Source organism: Cibotium barometz, chromosome 10 (assembly GCF_041138505.1).
Source record: "Cibotium barometz isolate CiBa-2024 chromosome 10, ASM4113850v1, whole genome shotgun sequence".
NCBI classification, from domain to species: Eukaryota; Viridiplantae; Streptophyta; class Polypodiopsida; order Cyatheales; family Cibotiaceae; genus Cibotium; species Cibotium barometz.
Window position 1 is genome coordinate 51,312,756 of NC_141055.1, and position 22,862 is coordinate 51,335,617.

The 22,862-nt window shown below is 44.3% G+C and overlaps 2 protein-coding genes across 2 annotated transcripts in view; both read right to left on the minus strand.

Moving 5' to 3' along the window:
* Nucleotides 1-13,447, minus strand: part of LOC147635032 (small ribosomal subunit protein uS8-like) — a 47,606-nt gene extending 34,159 nt beyond the window's left edge. Inside the window, exons 1-2 of the mRNA XM_086804285.1 lie at nucleotides 13,243-13,447; nucleotides 12,670-12,830 (exon numbers count right to left, since the gene is read on the minus strand). Of these exons, the coding sequence (XP_086660411.1) occupies nucleotides 12,670-12,830; nucleotides 13,243-13,375 (294 nt within the window). The 5' untranslated portion in view covers nucleotides 13,376-13,447. The remainder of the gene's footprint in view (nucleotides 1-12,669; nucleotides 12,831-13,242) is intronic.
* On the minus strand, nucleotides 6,213-8,819 carry LOC147635033 (uncharacterized). The gene is made up of 2 exons (XM_086803463.1): nucleotides 8,112-8,819; nucleotides 6,213-8,075 (listed from the first exon to the last, which is right to left on the minus strand). The coding sequence occupies exon 2, from the start codon at nucleotides 7,560-7,562 to the stop codon at nucleotides 6,762-6,764; it is 801 nt and encodes a 266-aa protein (XP_086659589.1). The 5' UTR covers nucleotides 7,563-8,075; nucleotides 8,112-8,819; the 3' UTR covers nucleotides 6,213-6,761.
* Nucleotides 13,448-22,862: the final 9,415 nt, after the last annotated feature.

Sequence of the window (22,862 nt, forward strand, 5' to 3'; positions counted from 1 at the left end):
GCTTTTAGAGAAAGGTTTGGTTCAGCCCAGTTCCTCACCTTTCTGCTCTCCTGTGCTTCTTGTTCAAAAGAAGGACGGATCATTCCGTATGTGTGTAGACTATAGAGCTTTGAACAAGCTTACCATCAAGAACAGATTTCCTATTCCACGTATTGATGATATCTTGGATAAGCTTGATGGTTCGGCTTGTTTTAGCAGACTTGATTTGAAGAGTGGTTATCACCAGATACGCGTGGTGCCACAAGATGTCCATAAGACTGCATTCAGGACAGCCTTCGGATTATATGAATTCTTGGTAATGCCTTTTGGTCTCACCAATGCTCCTGCTACTTTTAATCGTATGATGGATAGGATATTCCGACCCCATCGCAAGTTTACAGGAGTCTTCTTTGATGATATCTTGGTTTTCTCCAAGAATGAGCAAGAACACAGAACTCATTTGCTCACAGTGTTCGAAGAGTTGCGGAAGCATAAACTTTTCGTCAATGCCAAGAAAAGTGAGTTTTTCCTTTCAGAGATTCATTATCTGGGTCATATTGTATCCAAAGATGGAGTTACAATGGATCCTGCAAAGATCGAGACTATTCGGAATTGGCCCGAATTGCAAAACGTACATCAAGTACGTAGTTTTCTGGGATTATGTTCGTATTACAGGCGTTTCATAAGGCATTTCGCTATGATTGCCACTCCTCTACATGATCTCACGAAGAAGAAAACTGCTTTCAAATGGACTTCAAAGGAACAGGATGCTTTCTTGCAGCTCAAGCATGCGATCATATGTGGTCCAGTATTGATTGTTCCTGACTTGCACAAGTCATTCGTGGTTGAATGTGATGCTTGTGGTGATTGCATAGGAGCTGTCCTAAATCAAGAAGGGCATGCAGTTGCATACGAGAGCCGTCGTTTGCATGATGCTGAGCTTCATATGGATATCTATGAGAAAGAGCTCTTGGCTGTAATTCACGCCTTAAAGATTTGGAAACATTACCTTCTTGGGGCTGAATTTGTAGTCAAGACAGATCATCAAAGCTTGAGATACTTTCTATCTCAAACCAAGCTTTCAGAGAAGCAGATGAGAATGGCAAACTTTCTTTCCATGTTTCATTTTCAGATTGTGCATACTCCAGGAAAGAAAAATGTAGTGGCCGATGCACTATCTAGGAGGCCTTATATTGCTGCAGTCTCAGTGGCCTCTCATGGAGATCTATCTGCTATAAGAGATTTGTATCATTTGGATGCTGATTTTTGCCATATATGGACTGACTTGATGGCTGGTCATTCACATGCCTCTTATGTTATCAACGAGGGTTATCTCATGAAGGATAATTGCCTATGTGTGGTGAAGGATTTGCGTCCAAAGGTTATGGACGAATGTCACGCTCCACCTTATGCTCGTCATAGAGGAATTATGCCTACTACTCGCATGATTCAGAGGTATTTCTTTTGGCCGAGCATGCGTAAAGACATTGAGGCTTTTGTGCGTGCATGTATCACTTGCCAAAAGGTGAAATTTGATAGGCAAAAGCCTCCAGGTTTGCTTCAGCCATTGCCTATTCCCTCGCAACCTTGGGAAAGTATCACGATGGATTTTATTATGGATTTGCCTAGATCCCAGCATGGGAATGATGCTATTTGGACTATTGTGGACAGGTTTAGCAAGCAAGCTCATTTCTTGCCCGTCAAGAAAACCATCAAAGCTGATCATATGGTAAAGCTTTTTCTTGCTAATATTTTCAAGCATCATGGTATGCCTAAATCCATTGTTGGGGATAGAGATCCCAAGACTACAAGCCTATTTTGGAGGGCTTTGTTTGATAATATGGGTACTAAACTTGAGTTTTCATCAGCTTATCATCCCCAAACGGATGGCCAAAGTGAAGCTGCAAATTCAGCCGTGTTGGATTTATTGAAGTGTTATGTGGCAGATCAAAAGAGTGCATGGGAGAAGTATCTTCCACTTGTTGAGTTTGCCTATAACAATACGATCCATGCTTCCACAGGAAAGGCTCCGTTTGAGATTATTTATGGCAGAGTGGTCTTGCCACCCATCCTTCGTACAAAGGATGAGATTTTTGCAGCTGATGAATATGTTCGTGACTTGGATGTTGCCTTTGGTCAGGTGCGGACAGCCATTGCAAGATCTCAGGATAAGCATAAAATGGCTGCGGACAAGCATAGAAGGGACATGGAAGTCAAAGAAGGTGATTGGGTATTGCTGAAATTTGAGAAGGCTAGGCTTCGGAAGAGGCCAGGACGCGAAGGATCATATCCTAAGCTTTCTCCTCGCTATTATGGACCCTTCAAGGTGATTCATAAGATCAATGAAGTGTCCTACAGGCTTGCTTTACCTAGTCATTGGAAGATTCACAATGCTTTTCATGTGAGTCTATTTCGGAAATATGTGGGGCCAGATCCTGATGAGCCTATCACAGAAGATCCGCCAGAGATTGAAGAGCTTGAGGAGATCCTCCAGCCAGAACAGATTGTTTTTCACAAGGAGAGAAAGCTACCTGCAGGAAAGCTTTCCAGGAGATATCTTGTGAAGTTTAAAAATTATTTGCCTATTGATGCCAAATGGGTAAATGAGGATTATTTTGCAGATTATCCGCAGTTGTTGCAGGCATATCTTGAGGCTTTTCAGTTGAGGTCAACTCTTTAGAAGCCCGGGGGGATGTCACCAATTGGCCGACCATTTGGTCCATCTCCAGTTTTTGCGTCTCGTTCACTTGAGGCCAGGCCGGTGTCTCGTGTGAAGAGGCCAGTATTTTGCTGACATGGACGGGAGCCAGACTGGTGCCACCCGTGTGTTAGCAGGATGGTGTCGTATGGACGGGAGCCAGACCAGTGCCACCCGTGTATGACCTGGACTGTGTTCGATCCATGGGACTGTCACGCCATGGAAGAGCCAGTATTCGTGCCGTGTTTTACCTATGGGACTGTCACACCATAGGGAGACTCGTGCCTGGAACTGTCTTACCTATGGGACTGTCACTCCATAGGAAGACCAGGTTTTTATGTTTTTATGTTGTGCCAGTTTTGTGCCGACAGATATTTTGTACTTGTTCCATGAACGGGAGATATGTCCATGTTACTATTTGCACATGCACACATGATTTGCATGCTTGAAACTGTTTTCGCATGACATGTATTTGTGTGTTTGCCTGCCTGACGTGTTACTTACTGAGCGGGGACGCCTGCCAGTGAGTCGTGAAGTCTGCTCTGTATTCTGACGAGTTTTAGTGCATGTGAACAGGTGGTAAGTATGTTGCACATGTAGTTTTTAATATTTAATTCTAACCCCTTTGTTTTATAAGGTTAGGTGTTCACATTTAATTAAAAGTGGGCAACCCCTTTGGGCACCCACTTTGGGGCCAAGGTGGGGAGCCCCACTTTTAAGTGAGTGTGGGGGTGGGCATGGTCACCTACCCCCACTAGTCCCCCTTCATGCATGCGTGGGAAATCTCTAGTTGTATCTTCACTTTAATTTTATTAAAAGAGACTCCCTTCTTCAAGCATGGAGCCATCGCTTCTATCTGGCGTTTGTTCATCACCCGATTCTCCTTCCACGTGAAGACCAAGAAATCGTCACCTACGCTTCTGCTCCTACAGCAACCAGGCGCATGCTTTTACATCTACTGCTGGCGACTGCATCTCAGGCTGCTGGCTGTCTCTCTCAATAACCAGGCGCATGCTCCTACCCCTCCTGCAGGTGACTGTTTCCTCCAACAGGCGGCTGCCTCCCCAGCACAGCGGCTGCTTTTCCTCCATACTGGTGGCTGCGCCTGTTTTCCAGCAGGCTGCTCTGCCTACATAGAGGCGGCTGCCACCACCTGAAGGCTACGCCTCAGCTCTGCTCCAGTCGGCTGCTCCTCCAGGCCATCTCTTCAGGCTACAGCCAGACGGCTGTGCACTGCAGCCAAGCGTTATTGGACTACACACTGAGGCGACTTCCAAATTGCTTCCCCAGGCGGCTGTGTATCCATCACCATCAGGCTGTGCTCCAGCAGGCGGCTGTCTACAGCTATCTCTTGGTTCTTCTACCTTGAAAGTGGTGGTACATCCTCTCCACTGGTGTTTTACAAGGAGACTTCGCATCACATGGGTGATTTCATCATACTACGAGTATGGGTTTTCTATCAACCATCTACAAGTAAGTGATTTTCAGATTTGAATAAAGTATTTTATGTTTAAATCTCATAAAGGATTCATTCTGCTCGGCCAACACCCGTTCGGTGCCGGGTTGTCCAAGCTTTATTGGAGAACCTCGGTCCAAAGGTGCTGAGATCGGGAGAGCCAGGCGTTAGCACGAGAGCGCCTATTTGTGCGTGGTCTCGGAACACCAGTGAGGCGCTCTCCGCGGAGTCCAGTGAAAGCACAGGACCGTAGCGATTGGACCACACTAGTGGTCGTTCTGCTTCGAGCTTCTACATCGAAATTCGAGCCTACTTGTTTGGTACTGTTTTCATATGTACATGGACATTATCTGGTTCTTGGAACCCATGGAGCATTGTATTCATTAAATACTCCCAATAAATATATCATATATTGAGGGGGGGGTCGGCCCGTTCCGGCCCCAGTGCTGGTGTCCATCTTTCCATTTCATTTCATTTAAATTTCAAGTTGTTTTAAGTTGTCCATTTCAAATTTGTGGTTTTAAAGTTGTGCTATTAAGCGTGTGGGTGTCCAACGGAGTCTTTCCCACTTGACGGGATCGGTTTCAACCACTGTGCCCCAGGCACGGTCACGGACACACCTGACCACAAACCAGAATCCTCACACAGAGTAAGGGAAATAAGAACATTAACAGTAGTGGTAACTGAAGTAGTAGCAGCCTCCTCAACAGCATCACACAGCGTAGAAGCAGGCTCCTCCATAGAAGGCAAAGGGACCAGCAACACATCCTGGTCACTAGTTGTTGAAGAAAGAGTCGGAGGCGAAGCAATAGGAGACAAATCCCCCTCAGAAGCTGTGAGCATAGATAGCCCACTGTCTTCCTCAAAAACATTACAAGAGATATCATCATGGCAAGGAGAAGTATGCACAGAAATTGAAGGCAAGGCAACAAGAGAAACAAACTCCTCAGATGCAATGAGCAAAACTAGCCCACTATCCTTCGCTGCAGGAACATCCCCAAAAGAAGTATCCATAAGATCACTGGTTGCATAGCACCCAAAAGTAGAAACCATCTGCTGATCACTGGCATCACCATAGAGGTCACAAAGCAACTGCCACACATAGAAAGTAGAAGCATCATCAGGGGAATAGATGAAGTGTCGAAGAACCGAATCCTGACAATTCAGGAGGAGAAAGGCATAGATCTGTCAGCAGTCTTCCTCCACCGACACACATCCTCCACAGAGGCAAGGTCCGGCAAGCACCGATTCTTGTACGAGAGAAACTCCATCAAACCATACTCCGTGAGAATTGAAGTAACATGCAACTTTCATGACTGAAAGTTACCACCATCCAACTTGTCTGCCTCATCTAGGAAATAACAAGAAAGTGGTACGAGAGCCAAATCTGAAGCTATCATCATTGAAACCTGATAAGATAAAAAACTGTCCAAATCAGAAAACGCTGATGTAGGTCTCTTCCTTCCACCAAAACGCAGCCCTAAGAGGCTGGACAGCACTTGAAAATCCTCCTGTAGCAAAAAAAAAATGCAAAAGCTTCTGTCGACTGTACCTCCAACCTTGAGGCCACTAGAAGAAGGAAGCAAAAAATGCAAATTTGATATACAGAGGAAAGGCAGCCACACAAGGCATGGGAATATGTTGTAAGAGGGTGCAAGAGGGAAAGGCATCAACAAGGATTGTAGCTTGGGCTCTCCTCAAGAAAAAAACGCACAATCTCAGAAGAAGAGGAAGTGTCCTCCACAGGTACCAAGGGTGCCACCAAAGCCTGAACCACCACAATCCCCCTCTGCAAAAGGGAATGTCCACTGGAGAGGAAAACGCAGCCAAAGAGGGGCTGCTGTCCTGAAAAAACAGGCCGCCTAGATCCAAACTCCCATCATCCTGTTAAAGGTGGCAGGAGCATTTGTCAAGCCAAAGAGCATGACCAAGAACTCATATAGGCCAAAAGTGGTCCGAAATGTTATCTTATGCACATCCTCGGGTCTAATGCGTATCTGATGATACCCGCTTTTCAAGTCTATCCAACTAAAGACTGTGGAGCCTTGTAAGCGGTCCAATATGTCATCGATCCTTGGAATAGGAAATCGATTCTTGATGGTGTTCTTGTTTAGCGCCATGTAGTCAATACACATGCGCCAAGAACCATCTTTCTTTTGCACTAAGAGCACGGGTGAGCAAAAGGGTGATGAGCTAGGCTGGATCAACCCCTTTTTCAACAACTCCTGTACCTGGCTCATAATTTTCTCTTGTTGGACTACACTAACACGGTACGACGGTCTATTTGGTGGGGTACTCCCCAGAATAAGATCAATAGCATGATCTTCTGGCCTTTTCGGAGGAAGTTCTCCTGGCAATGACTCGGAAAAACAATCTTGGTAGACGTAGGAAATCAGTCCTGTCTTTATCTAACATAGACAAATTATAAAAACCAAGTACGCGAAAAGATGCTTTTTCATTACTAATGAAATGGCCAAAGCCGATACAATAGGAACAGATTCCCCTTTAAGCTTTACATCCAGAATATGCTCTTTCCCTCTATGAGTCAAAGTAATCTTCCTGTTGTACATATCCACCACCGCATGTACTCTATGACACCATGGCATACCCAACAAAACATCACCCCCATCAAGTGGCATGATATAGAACTCCTTGCACATGAAGCCTCAGCTTCCCAATAATAGAGATAACAGGTTCTGCATACCCACGACAAGCCATATTAGCCTCATACAAAGGCCCCATCTCCTCTGCGTGGATCCCCAATCTGCCAACCAAATCTGGTGAGATAAAGTTGGCTCTAGTACCTGTGTCAAAGAAAATCAAGGCATTCTGATCTCTAACTTTACCCCATGCCCTGCACAACTCAGTCTCCTCACCACCTAGCTGTTCCCCAACAAGATCAGGAACTAACCCTGCAGAAGGCTTTGCTTTCTTAGACTTGGGCTCCTCTTTAGTGTCAGAGTCCTTTTGGGACTTACGCTTGGGACAATTGAAAGACATATGTCCCTCCTCAGTACAAAAAAAGCACTTCTTAGCATCCATCAAAGCCTGTCTCTCCTCAGGAGTTCTCTTGGGCATTGGTAACTTCTTATACCGCTTCTCTGCTGGCACTGTTGCATCACGCGAAGCATGCCCTGACTTTTTAGTTTTCTTGCTTGTGCTTTTGCTGCCCTTAAATCCAGATGAAACTCCAATGAGTAACGCATTTGCCGTCATGGCATTCTCTATCATCTGTGACATATTTGTTACTCGAGTCTTTATGCAATAGTCACGCACTTCCTTGGGCAACCCACAACAATACTTCTCAACCTGCTCAGACAATGGCACTACACGATAAGAAGTAACTCGGAGTAAAGCTTCCCAAAACTTCTTATTATAATCCTCAAGATTCTCACATTTCGATGCATCCAACTTGTGCCATGCTGTCATTACATCCACCACAAATGTAGATGTGAGCCACACAGAAGAGAACGTCTGTTTAAACTGTACCCAAGTAGATGGTGCTATGCCCTACAAAAGAAGAGTGGACCACCACTGCAATGCATTTCCCTTGAGAAAAGTCGCGGCTTTTCTCACTTTCGAGGATTCCGTGTAATTTCCACCAGAAAAAGCAGCGTCAAACTGCTGTAAAAAGGTAAGTGCCTTGAGCTTGTCTTTGGCCCCACTGAATGTGTCAAATTATACTGCAACTCCCCCTTCCTTATAATCCTTCACCTTACCCACCATAGGCGTTAGATTATCGTAAAGAAGTGGCCTCACAAGATTGCTACCCCCTGCATTCATGCCCATCATAGGGTCAAACATTGCCAGTTTCCACACCATGCATACCATGCATTCCTGCTGATCCTCCCATGTTTCCAAACATACCACTATGCATACCGGGCTGCATGCCCCCATACATGTTTCCTTGCATTCCGGGTTGCATGCCCCCATACATATTCCCTTGCATTCCGGACTACATACCACCATACATATTACCTTGCATACCAGGCTGAAAATTAGCTCCAATATTCCCTTGCATTCCCATGCCTCCTTGAGGGTAACCCCTAGTCATAGATTGGAACACGGAACCACCACCAAAATAGCCTGGATGCATAGACTATTGCGGAATAGGTGGCTGTCCGAAAAAGGATCTCTGTGGGTTTGCACCATAAGTGTTCTGTATGTTAGGAAACGGTCCAAAAGCAAGATCCTGTGGGAAGGCACCACTATTGCCCTGAGATGGGTTCCTAGAATGCACTTTCTTCTTCTTCTCTATGGCTCAGAAGGGGCTCGCACAAATTCAGCAAACTTCTCACTTTGCGTGAGCTGCATAAACACATCCACTGCCCTTGCCAAACGAGCTTTAAACTGGGCATCATCTTCCTCTTTACTTGGCATGTCTTCTGGCTACGTTACATCCTCATAACGTGCATCTTCTGCAGCCTCTTCTCCTGCCAGTACATCCTCAGATTCAGTCCTCTTAGGAGTGGTCTCCTGCTCTTCCTCATCATTATAAAAATAGTCATCTTCAGTGTCTGACATCTTGCTAAAAATTTTCAGCAATGGCTTTCCTCGAGACAACCACGAGCTCACCCCCTTAAGAAAGTTGATGATGGTCCCGGCAACGGAACCTTGAAACCGGCCTCTGGTAGAAACCAAAGTGCAGTAGACTAGCAGTCACCCAGTCCAATTGTAGTCCAGCCAGTAAACAAATAAAGAAGAGCTAGAGTACTCCAACACAAGAAAGAGAACGACACCTGTTGGCCCCAAAGCTTGTCTTTATTCAATTTCAATGGAAAAGTTTTAGATGATTACATGGCCAGTCATGGCTCGTATGTCTGCGAGTCCAATCTGCCAATCCTCAGGACCTCTTAGCATAGAGATTACACAACTTTGTGTCCAAAAAACACCACACTGTTATCTCCTCTAATCTGCTAAATCTGTACATCCATGAGGCCTTGAATATGCATCTGACTGAACCATGCACATAGCCACAAACTCAGACATGAAAACAATCCACAAAACTCTTCCAATGGAAATCAGCCCACAATCTTGTCCTGTTTCCACCCTCTGAACTGCCAAACCCTTCCTCTCACAAAGGGCCAGAGAGAACCACTCTGGAACAGTCACAAGCCAATGAAAAGAGAGACTTTATAAGACACCTGCAGTCCCACCTGCTCACAAAGAGAGAGAAACACACAGTCTTTGTCGCTTTCTCCTAGAGATAGAAAGAGAGAAAAAGCAGTTCAGCCCGTCTGTTTGCACAAGAGAGAAAGTGACAATCCAGCCCTGTGCGCCGGCCTGTTGCAAGAAGGGGAAAAATCTGTTGTTCTGCCCCTATGTGCCGCCTGGAGATTGCTCACTTCTTTTCCACGAAAAAGCCAGCACCTTTGCAGCCCGACTCCTACTGCCAAAAGAGTATTTGAGCGCTGTAGCGCAGCCCTACTTCTCTCAGTCCAACCCACCTCCTGTCCTCCTGCAGATCTACGCAGCTATTGTTTTGGGAGGCGGCTCACCGGGAGATGGGAGCCCGGTGGAGGGATGCTGCACTGCCCGTTGGGGGTGTTCGTGGTGCTCGATGGTGATGCGTCTCCTACATGCGTTAGTCTTCCGCTGTGCATTCTGACATGGTATCAGAGCCCGGGTGTGTGGTCCTGGGCGGCTCAGGCGTGTGTTGTCCTGGGCGACCCCCTCGCGCCTCGGTGGCTTGCGGAGCTCGAATCGAGGGAGGGTGTTGAAAGGTTGGCAATTTCGAGCGTGTGATCTATGGCTAGAAGGTGCCTTGGATTATCCCATAAGTGGAAGCATGGGAAGTTGAAGAGCCATATATAGGCTAGAGTGGCACCTTGTCATAATCATCTCCTCCGGCCGGTGTTTTGGGAGCAACTCACAGGGAGATGGGAGCCCGTTGGAGGGATGTTGCAGTGCCCTTGGGGGTGTTCGTGGTGCTCGATGGTGATGTGTCTCCTACGTGCGTTAGTCTTCCGCTGCGCATTCTGACAAAAAGCTCTACGTGTAATCCCTGTAGTTGTTTTTCTAGGCTTCAAAACAGCGCTGCCCGCCAGCCTCTCTTTTCCCAAAAAGCAAGAGATAGATAGAGAGAGGGAGGCGTGTACTCCAAAAGTAGAGTAGCCCCCCCGTGGCCCCCCCCCCATAAATATCCTAGGGACCACTTAAGGTTTTTAAAATCTTCCTAGGGGCCACCCAAAGTTATAAAACCTTATGAACTTTAATTACTTGGTCCCCCTTCACACTTGGGGTTGTCCACACATGGGTCAATAAACCTTAGCCCCAAATATGAACCTTTAAATATTTATCCTGCTCACCGACCACCATGCTCACACTTACGCTGTACCAATTTCACAGGGTCATGACAGCATCCAAGCCCTTGCCATGCAGTCAGCCAGCCCTTGTGGCTTAGGTGACCAGTCGACCAGCAGCCGACCAACCCTACAACCCACCAGCAACAGCCGACTAGGCATTAATCTAGCAGCCGACTAGGCATTAAACTGGCAACCGACTGGGCATTATGCAATTGTGGGCAATCTCAGCAGGCCGACTGCTCATTAAATGCAATCGTGGAGATATTCTGCAGGCTGCCTGATCGTTTGCTGCAGTCGACCAGCAGTAGGAGATCATATAAAAGCATTGCCTCAATCCCGCACCATTCATTCAGATAATTCAGCAAAGTGCAGAAAGCTTAAAGCATCCAATCGACTCCACGCTATTCAAGGAAGCTCCTCGTTACATTCAGCCAGCATATGTGCAGTCCTACAGCTATCTGGACTTGCATCAGTGGCCAAAAGAGTATTCAGCAGAGCCTCGGATTTGGTGGATACTCAGCCAACATACGGTCTTCCTCGTCCTTGCGTTGAGCATTCACATTGCTTGTTTCTCAAGCATTGGACCCAATACTATGTCGTCTTCTACATTCTCATTGTCTTCTCTCTCTCTATTCCCTAAATTGGATGCTAAAGATTCTCACCACATAAAGGTATAAAGAAGGCCCTCTTGTGTGTTATCACAGTCAAGCTCAGTGCATGTAACATTGCATAGGGACTATTTTGAATCAACAAGGTCATGTAGTTGCCTAAAGAAATAGGAGATTGCAGGCATCCGAGCTTTCTTTGCGTATATATAAGAAAGCACTACTTAACGTTGTTCATGCTCTCACTATTCTTTCTAGGGGACCATATTTCACTTTCAGATTTTGCATAATCCTCGGAAGAAGAATGTAGTGGAGATGCTTTGTGGCTGTCGTATTAAAAGCATCCCCCCAAGGTAATATGTGCCCATAAAGAACATAGGCACATGCACCACCTTCTATTCGTGCCTTGTGTATATCATACTTGCATCGTCTTGTTGTATTTTAAGTGAATAATCAAGATCTTACAAGAAAATTATAAAGCACAGTAAGTAACTGTCTCAACAGATTTCATCCTTTTCAGTTGCCCGGATAACGTACACACCCCACACACTAATACTGTAGGATAGCACCAGATCCCCCAGACCCTCATCAAATATCTGCAAGACACCCATGATAACACCCTGGGCCCCTCTACACCATTGGACTATAAGTAAGAGATGATCAGTAACCTCTTAAACATGTATAGAATGTCCATTTTAGGGAAGCTCCAGAAGGACAGATACCCTCCAGTGCAGACTGCTCAAACGCCATCCGGATTCTGGACAAATCTGAGTCACGAGCTCTGAAGCTGATGGGAGCATTTTCGAGGTGACTCCCACATTGTGCAGGAATAAACAGAAGCTTCCAGTCACTTTTGGGCCCCAGTCACTTTTAGGCCCCAGGCACTTTCTTACGAGACCCCAGTTGAGTCTAGACGAAAACAAGAATAAATGTAGCCTCCCTCCCACCAGCCACTCATATAAAGAGCGCCCCTTCATCACAGCTCTTTCCTCTGCAAAAGTCTGTAATCAGGCGTGACCAATATACTTCTATTTTATGTATACAGGCATCTCAGGGACATCATTACCATTTGTCTTTTGTCAGTGCCTACCTCATATAGGTTCCAAAAGCTACAACCGAAGGAGCCAAAAGCCTATTGTTTTCTAGCTACTTGGAGCAGTCCCGATGTTGGATAACAATCAAGGCTCCATTCACAGAGCTCCAGCAGAAGCAAATCCAGCTGCCATAGCAGCAGCTCAATGGCAGAACTGGGGCCAGAAGTTGCAAGCGTGTTCAGAACCTCCACGCCCACTTGTTGTTTTGAGCCCACCCAGTGGACACCTTTTTTGCAAGCATGCCCTGGCTGAACGCAAGGGGGTTGCTCTCAAATTTTTGACCCAATGCATGCGCTGGCAGGACTCAAACCAGATGTCTGATATGCTAATTCTCTTGTATTTCCATTGCAGCCTTTTCCTTTGGCCCGTGACTGAACTGGTGGCTGGACATGCAGCCCCACATCACCACTTTAGCTGTGTAACTAGCCTAAGAAACCATGAACAAATCCTTGATCTTGAAAAAACTTAGGAAATTGATCTAAGAGAGATGACTAAGTTTTCACTGAGAGAAGCACAAAAACCGATTTTTAACCTGTCTCATGGGTAGAAGCCTGTCTGTCCAGCGCCGTATCTTTGACACTCCCACTTCATAGCGAGGTGTACAAGCCCCAACCTTATTCAGTCTTCCATGGAGTTCAACATGCAATCTTCCAACTCGTCCCTCCTCTTCGCGTCTGATATCCCCAACAAAACCTGTGCATTTGGGCATTGAATCCACATACGCTCTTAACCCATCTGAACCCCTAACGCTTGATATATTAATCTTCTAAACAGACCCAAAAATAATACTAGAGACCCAAAAATAATGCCATCAACAGATGAATGTCTGATCGATAGAGCCTTCACCCTAAAAATCCCAAAACCCTAAACCCATAGGTCCATCTTGTGAACGGAAAAAAGTCAGCAGATCCCGTCATGAAGGCCCAAAAACAATGTAATCATCCCAAAAATTACATTTGAATTTGATCTCACCCAATTCTAAACCCACTGAGCTTCGCCAAGCATTTTGGGCTGAAAAATCCCACCCTTATGCCTACTCTGAAGAAATAAGAGCAAAAAAACAAGAGAAAGGAAAAAAAAAAAAAAAAAGGGAATGAAGGCTTACCGTGCTTCTGCATCACCGAGAGAAACTCTTGGAGCAGGTTGGAGGTGGGCTGAAGGACCACTTGCCGTTTGCATCGCCTCTCCGCGTTGAACATTGTCCTGAGGGCATCATTCAGCACACTGCTCCTCCCCATTCTTCCTCAAATAAACTTAAAAACTCTTCAAGTTCTAAACGTAAGGCCTCGTGTCTAAAAGGCACAAGAGGGGGTTCAAGTGGGATCGATGGCTGAGGGGGCGCGGCGTCGATCTGGGTCGTCGAATTCCCGAAAGTAAACTAGGGCCGCCCGATAGTAAACTACGGCCCCAAAGTAAACTAGGGCTGCCCCACATAACAAAAGAATATATTAATATGGGCTAGATACCCTAGCTAGCAGAAATTATAGCCTAATGGTAAGACTACGGCTTCCCTTTTGCGCGGCGTGGGTTCAAATCCTCTCTTTTGCATTTTGAGACTTAGGCAAAAAAATTATAAGTCCAAACTCGGGAACTGGAGTAAACTGGGCAATATGGCAAGCTCGACTTTACTGCGGAGGGGCCCTAGTTTACTTTGGGGCCTTAGATCTAACTAGGGGAGGCGAAACATGACATCTTTTGCATTTTGAGACTTAGGCAAAAAAAAAATCTAAGTCCAAACTCGGGAACTAGAGTAAAGTAGGCAATATGGCAAGCTCGACTTTACTGCGGGGCGCGGCCCTAGTTTCCTTTGGGGCCCTAGATCTTTTGTAAACTAGAGGAGGCGAAGCACGACATCTCAAAAAAAACTTGGCGATCCGATGGCCCAAATTGCCCCCGCCCAAAATCGGGCCCCTTAGCCATAGATCCCACGTCCTTTTCCTATGTGTCCGCCCCGCAGACTCTCCTTGGCTCCTCAGACCACTCCAAACTTGAAGGGATATCACCTCACAGGCTCTTTGCTGCCAACAGCAACTAACTCTGAATGACTTTCCTCTTGAGGATGACTAGCTCTTAGCTGAAGTAGAATCTCTCTTTTCTGAGTCAACTAGCACTTCTAGTTGCTCACACCACTCAAACCACACAAAATCCCATCACAATGGATACTCAACTGACAGCACCTGAATCACTGCTGCCACACAGAAAGCACTCAGAACATAAAACCTTCCTACTGCTAATAGTAGCTAATAGCTTTGACTATCATACGAGGCCCAAAAACACTTCTTACACACTCAGACAAGTCAGCTCAAGATCCTCTTACTCCCAGATGATGGTTCTGATGTTCTGCTTACACAGAACTAACTCTATATACTTTCTCTTCTAATTCTAAGTCAGAATCAGTTCTGGCAGCACAAAAGACACTTAATCTGCCCTCTCAGAGATCCCTTCTCCATCATCTTCCTCAACTCAACACAAATAAATCATCAAGGCTTCAAAAACTCACCAAACTACAAAAAAACACAAGCTCAAAACACTCTACCCTTCATTCAAACCAAACAAACAATCTCAACAAGCCTGAGACCTTGGGCTTCAAAAAAAAGAAGGCACAAGAAACTTTCTGGATCTGCCACCACAAATAGACCCACAACTTCAAACTTCACATCATCATCATCTTCATCCTCCACTAACCAACTTTCAACTAACAAATAGGTATAGTCAAAGAAGTTCTAATATGGATCACGTTGTAACAGAGGTTTTGCTTAGAGAATCCAAGAAACACCTTGGCCAATCCTTCGCTCAGCTACCTCCTTGTGCTTTGATCCAAACACTCCTCCCTCACTGCATCTGACTCTTCTTTGTAGACCTAGAAAGACATGTAGGCATCTCTAGCGTGCTACACTGAGACCTGCAAAAGCCCACACAACTGCAGTTCTTTCCTGGTGGTCTCTCCAACCTTACTGCTATCAACCACACTCGATTAATCACCCCTTTTCCTCTTCAAGCCCTGTTGTGCCGCCTTTGTTCTCTTCTAGAAGATTATGCCACCTGGCTTCCACGATTGCCCGTATTGCTTCTATTTTGGTTTAGCACATTTGCATTTTTCCTTTGCCTGCCACACGTCTTTGGCTACCTTGGATTCACACAACACTATCATACACACAATCTATATATACACACATCATGTTTGTGAGGGGCTTAGATTTCCCCTCACAACATGCCAAACTAGAAATGCGCATTCTCACTTCTGAATGCGCATTCTCACTTCTGAATGCATGTTCATAAGTTTGCAGGTATCCAACCACACATGTTCATATCTCGGGATGCATGTTCACAATTATACTGGGCCACACATGTTCCTAGGTCCCGACACATGTTCCTAATGATGCTGTGAATGCACGCTTAAAAACCTCAGAATATCCAAGATCATTAAGGTCACCCCTATAAGAATGATATATACCAATCCACGATGCTCCTATATGGCCTACATCTCAAGATAGATCTATCTCCAATAAAAATGGATCTAAGTACATATCTAGATCAAATGAAAGTCTCTCTAGATCCATATGCATAATCCTCTCTCCTACGAGGTCTCACCTCAACAAAATTGTGGCTATGCTCATGTGCAATGCCTGACTACCCAAACATATGCACTAAACCTAAGTGAATTCTACCAGGTATGCTATGAGAGCTAGGAGTAGAGATAGAATCGTATATATCCCCGTGAATAGAAGACCTAAAAGAGTAGCCTGACTTATCTAGCACTAGGAACTTAGGTCTATGCTCCTCATGCACTATCGTATGCTCATCAACATGTAAGGTATCATCATCCCCAATCTCAAGCATGCCAATGGATGCATCACTAATCAAAAATTGATCCACATGATAGTCTAATGCATCTATATCTCCTAATGCATCACTATGATTGACTGGAAAGTAGGTAGACATAGGCGTATCATCAATCATAATGCTCAGAATGTTCACTGCCATCCCTCCCATCAAGATCATGCCCACATGATCTAACTCACACACATTACTCTCACTCTCACTATCGCATGCATCATCATCATCATGTGCATATGTGTCAGTGCACGTGTATCAATCATCATTTGTATGTGTGTATGATAACATCAATATCATCAGTGTATGTTTGTGTGATACAACAATATCATCATGTGTATGTGTGCACGATGCATCATCATGGTCATCTGAATCTGAGTCGGCATAGTCTACATCCTCGAAAACATAGTCGTAGAGGCTCAAGAGTGTGGGACACTCAAACAAGGAAGACCCATCCCATGTGAACAATGCCGCACCATCTATGTTGAGGTGGCACTGAAATAATAAAATCGCCATGAACACAACATGTGGACCATCTCTCATGTACACTCACCTCATGAAACAAATACCTCGAGTGATGAGGTATAAATGCCTCGAGCTCAAATAACCACTGATGGCATGAGTAATCCGCCGCATCATAGCATGAAGTCGGCGAGTAAAGGTCTAGAGGTCTGAGTCTCAAAGTGCCAAAGGTATACGTGAAAGCGACGAAAGATATGTGATACAAAGCACAAAATGGCAAGTCAAAGTAGCGATCCCGTAACCACAAAGATAGTGCCACAGCTGATCTCATGCAATTGGGATTAATAATAGAATCGAAACTGTATACATAGTGTTGATCATAAGAGGGATAGAGGTAATAAGAAACACCCATATCTACATGTGAACACTCCCCACAAAGCACACAATATGTGTAAACACACTCACAAAGCACTAAGCATGTGAACAATACCCAATGAAAGCTTAAAATGTGTGAGCACCTCACAAAAAAACTGTGCTCGTGTGTGAACAAGATCCAAAAACACATAGGAATCACCACACAAGTGCCCAAAATCATGCAAATCCACACCACAAGGTAGGGCATGTGTGAACACTCCCAAATACGCCAAATCAGCCCAATGTGTGTAAATAACCTTCTCGAGGCTCACCCCATGTGAACAAGCCTCAAAACTACCACGTTGTGCATGAACAACCTCCTCGAGGCTCAAGGCAAGTGAGCGAACTCAATCATTGCATGAACAACCTCCTCGAGGCTCAAGGCAAGTGAGCGAACTCAATCATTGCATGTGAACAGCCCGAATCCATGTGGATCACTGTGGATGTGAACTACCCTTTGCTCCCAAAAAAAAGGTAGATGAGTAAAAGTGTGGAATGAAAGATTAATGGCTGGGGTATGTGAATAAAGAGACCAAAGGATTAATTGGAAGGTGGACCAAAGTATAGAATGGCTCCCTTTTCACCTCACACTGGCAGCAAACCCTAAACTAAAAGAGCTATTAATGTTTTTATCCTACTTCCTCACTTCTCTCGCTAGAGCAAATAGACTCAATCTCTCCTGTCTCTGTGCTAGAACAAACAGGCTGCCTAGCTCTCAGAGCCATCGGATCGCCAAAAGTAAACTCGGGCCGAAAAAAAACTCGGCCCATGAAGTAAACTAGGGATCCTAGTTTACTTCACAAGCCGAGTTTTTTTTTTGTGATGTCCGCACTTGGCCTGTCTTCACAAGCCAAGTTTTTTTTTGAGATGTCGTGCTTCGCCTCCCCTATTTTATAAAAGATCTAGGGCCCCAAAGTAAACTAGGGCCACCCCACAGTAAAGTCGGGCTTGCCAAATTGCCTAGTTTACTCCAGTTCCCGCGAGTTTGGACTTATAATTTTTTTGCCTAAGTCTCAAATTGCAAAAGAAAGGATTTGAACCCACGACGTGCCGTTAGGGAGCCATAGTCTTACCAATAGGCTATAATTTCTGCTAGCTAGTGTATCTGGCCCATATTAATATATGATTTTGTTATGCAGGGCAGCCCTAGTTTACTTTGGGACCCTAGTTTATTATCGGGCGGCCCTAGTTTACTTTCGGGGATCCGACGGCCCGGATCGCCCCGCCCAAAATCAGGCCCCCCTTAGCCGTCGATCCCACTTGAACCCCCTCTTAAATGCACCGTGCCTTTTAGACACGAGGCACCTAAGGGCCAAAGAGTAGTTTTAAATAGGGTCCTGGAGCCTTATTAATTTAGATAAAATATTCCCTTACATATTATGGTTTTTCTTTAGTTTTTCTTTAGTTTTAAATGAAAATTTGGTCATAGTATAAATCTCATGGTGCCTTTCTCTCTCTCTCTCTCTCTCTCTCACACACACACACACACGCAATGTTACGCCATGGGCATAATAAGTGGCCATGTACATACTAGCATGTACATACTAGCTTATGTGCTTGTATAAGTTTGGGCATGGGCAAAGGTTAATAAGTGTGAAAGGAGGGCAAAGTATATAAAATAATTATTGGGCCTAATCTTGAACTAATCAATGTATATACTTTGCCCTCCTTTCACACTTATTAAACCTTTGCCTATACTTTGGCCTAATCTTGGGCATGGGCAAAGGTTTAATATTTTGCGCAAGAAGTTCACGAGCATGGTGAAGGCTTACCTAAGGCTTGAACCAATTCATTTATGAACAGTTTGAAGTAAAGCAAAGAGAAGCTACTATGGACAGCAACAACCAACGACACGATATGAAGGCAGCAAACTGTATTTTCATGCGAGTAGTCCATGGACATTGTGAGGTAATGAATGCTTGGAATCAATCATTAGTGAGTGTATGAAGCTCTTGGGTGGATCTTTGGTCAAGTTTGAAGTATTCCTCACATGATTCTAGTGCATTGTGAGGTAATGAATGCTTGGAATCAATCATTAGCATCTCATGGGTGGATCTTTGGTCAAGTTTGAAGTATTCCTCATGATTATTGGCAAAACCCTTGTGATGGGAAAATAGCAAACATTTTTTCAAGCATCTTGCAAAGTTGTTTTCCCCTCCTCCTTACTTATCTTCAAGCATTATTACCTCAACCAAGGTTACGGTGTTTGAATACAAGCATTGAGAAAAGGACTTTTCTAGATTCATCAAAACTCTTGCAAATATTTTCCTCTTTGTTGATCATTCTCAAACAATCTCGAAATGGAGGTTAATTGTGCAATCATTAGGAAAGGGTTTTTGTTTCATTCATTAAAATCTCACATAATCTCAAGCCTTTGAATGGGGATTCATGGCTTTACCACAAAAAGTGAACTTCTTATATGGAAGGCTTTCTTGAGGCTATTTTTGTACACATGAGCATGGAGTAGGAGACATGGATCAAGACAAGATAAAGGATACAAGATGAACATACAAACATAACAACATAACATCATAGTGTATTCCATATCCATCTATAACATATTGTGTGTCTAAGAATCGTGTACATATAATAGTCATGTCCAATTTGCACATATTGTGTGTCCAAGAAGCATGTACATGCAATAGTCATATCCAATTTGCATACAAGAGGGGCTTTATGTAGCCATCTAAGTATGTGACTCTTGGGATACCCATGTGACTGTTGGGCTACCCATGTGACTATTAGGCTACCCATGTGACTATTGAGCTCCCATAACCTCCACAAGATCCTAACTCCCCACTAGCCCTCTTGTAAGCACTTCTAGATATGACATCTTGTAATAACCAAATCCCACAACTCATTAGCCAGCATGCATAGATGAGCTTTTGCTTATGCGTAATTCGGGACCAAATCCCACTCTTGTCAGTTTGGGGTGGGGATTAATCTCCATTTCATGCATCGGGAGCACCACACAATGAAGGCTCCGAATTCATCCTCAAATGCAAAAGGACAATGCTTGTTCATATGATCGTCCACATGACCCACATCCTTACATCATTCACAACAGAAAAATGGAAAATCCTTCTTGTCTCTCGCATCGAGAGCACACACGGTTTGGGAAATATTTAGCCTCATGCCCATGCACTTCACAATCCCGGTAGTACATACATCTCCACCGTAATAATTATTATTTTTTGAATGGTTAAGGTGCGGTTACTTAATTTTCTTTGGTTGTTATGAGATTGCAGAAACTATATGAGAAATAAGAAGAATGATGATCATTGAACCCTCATCAACATGTCACAGAAGACATGGACACCCCTTCGAAGAGAAAGATAGCATGTCGAACATGATCACCCTTGCAAGTCCGGTCGACTACAAATTAGACCTCCCTCTCCTATGCATCTAGCACAAGGCGAAGCAAACCTCATCGGTCGAAACATGCAACTTCTAATGGACTCAGCCAGGGTTGATTTAGCACTCATGAGTAGACATTGCCATAGCTTCTTGCGACTTGGCCACTGGGACTTTATGAATCAGCCAAAGCAATTGAAGAGCATACACCCCAGCTATGTGAACAGGATGAAGTAGGTTCTTTTATTCTGAGCTTGATCTCCATACTTGATATATCATGGACTCTTCGACTTGATAGCACAGGCTCATTAGGATTTAGAGGCCGACAGATGGGTTTAACCTTGTTGTTGTTGTAATCTATGCATGTCTCACCAGTGCTTAAGGGTGTGTGGGAACTCCGACATCTCTGGCAGGATGAATATAGGGCTTTAGACAGCCTTAGTCAAGCGGGATAGACTGTAAGGCATGGTAATGTGCATGCTTGTGGCCATCCCTATCAAAGACTTTTGGGAAGGTGAACGTTTGCATCGATAGAGCCGAAGAAGGCACCTAGGGTAGAGACATGAATAGATGAGGGTCTTGCCCTCCTCCTCATTATTCCTTTGCAACATTAACTCATGCTCAAAAAAGGTAGGTTGTGGCCCCCTACCCATAAGCACTTAAATGCAACACAAAGCTCACCTCCCGATTCACACTCAAAGGTTGGTTTACCTTAGATGGGAACACCATCTAACAAGGCTTGACAAAAAAGTTTTTCTCTAGAACTGGTAGCCTCAGTCCACCAATGCGCAACTATTACATCAAATTCAAATACATTAAAAAGTTTGTCATGGTACTTGACATTTGAATCATCCCCAACTATTACATCAAATTCAAATACATTAAAAAGTTTGTCATGGTATTTGACATTTGAATCATCCCCAACTACTATGAGCAATGTGCCAAATAGTTGTTTTGAGAGAAAAGATAAACATTATGGGTAACAAGAAAATCAAGAAAAATCATACATGCTACTAATCTCTCTTTCAATAAGACATACTTAAGGATTAGGCATTAGCCTTCTAATCAAGAGCTTGTGGGCAAGGATTAGGCATTAGCCTTCTAATCAAGAGCTTGTGGTGGGCAAGGAGAAGATCAAAGCTTCTCATCCCATCATGATGGCCAACAACAAGAGGAGAAATCAGAAGTAATGGTTGTGACAAGATCTCAAGGACTTGTCAAAATGCAAACAGGCAGGAATGCCGAGCAGGAGCTGGAAAAGAAACCAGAACAGTGGGTAGGACAACAAAAGTCTGAGAATAGATCACCAAGTTAGTGGAGAGGGCACAAGGAATGGTGAGGACGATGTAGGAATGGTGAGGAATTGAACATCACGTTAGATCAAATGTTGAATCTGGTTCCCAATTATAGGCAAAAGCTTCTTTAAGCTATAGTTCCGAAGGAGAATCTGGTACAAATGCCAATCTGGTACAAATGTTGAATCTGGTTCCCAATTATAGGCAAAAGCTTCTTCAAGCTATAGTACCGAAGGAGAATCTGGTACAAATGCCATTGTAGGATCTAGAACACCCTACAGCTGAATGCAGAAATGTGGAGATAGTCCAGGATTGTGAATGTTTGTTCCGAAAGGAACCATCAGGATTAGAAGTGAGATAGTGATAAAAGTCATTTTGGATGGAGGGTAAGGGGTAAATATAACATTAGATATCCTAGCTAAAAAGCTAGGGATTCTGACATGCAACTCACTCCATTCTAGATTCGCATGGCTGAGTAGAGAAGGGTCTGACCTATCGAGATAATGCTGCTCACTTCTCCATTCCAGATTCGCATGGCTGAGTAGAGAAGGGTCTGACCTATCAAGGAGAACAAATAGTTTTAGCGGGATGTATCTTCACTGCTGTGTTCATTGTTCTCTCAAGATGATTGAAATAGCTGGTGTATAACCCATGCTCCTAGTCGAAGCGGAAGGATAAAGAACAACTGGGAGACGAACAAGATTACAATCAGGAGAGGCAAAAATAAAGTCTGCATTTCAGTTTTGCAAGAAAAGATAGGCTAAACCCGACAAGCCGATCAATGCACACGCAGAGGGCCTAAACTACCTAGAAGGGGTAGAAGATGGTGAAGAAGAGCAAATCTTGAAGGAGAATCTGGATCTGCTATCATTGTTTGAAGTGGACATAGAGAGGATTGTGCAAAGGTATGATCCAAAGGTTCTAGTAGCTCATCTTGAAGTGATATTGAATGAAGAATCATAAAGAGGAAGGGGACACTCATGATAATATGGAAGAATTGCAAGAGGAACAGGAAAGAGCCATGGTGGCCCTAAAGCAAGAGGAAGCCAAGTTCAAGAAAAGGAATATCAGAGTTCAAGAAAATGAGCTTGAAGAGGTGAATCTAGGGGACGATTAGCAACCCAAGATAGTCAAAATTAGTGTCAAGCTGAATCAAGAATTTAGAGGGAGACTCCTAGAAGGATGTATTTGCTTGGAACTATTCTGACATGAAGGGGATTGATCCCAATTAGGTAGAGTAGATACAAAATGAACCCAAACTATGCCAAATAGGTGAAGGAAGAGATTGACAAATTACAGAAGGTAGGGTTCATATGTCTCGTGGAAAGGGCAAAATGGTTGTCATCGATAGCCATTGTTCTAAAAA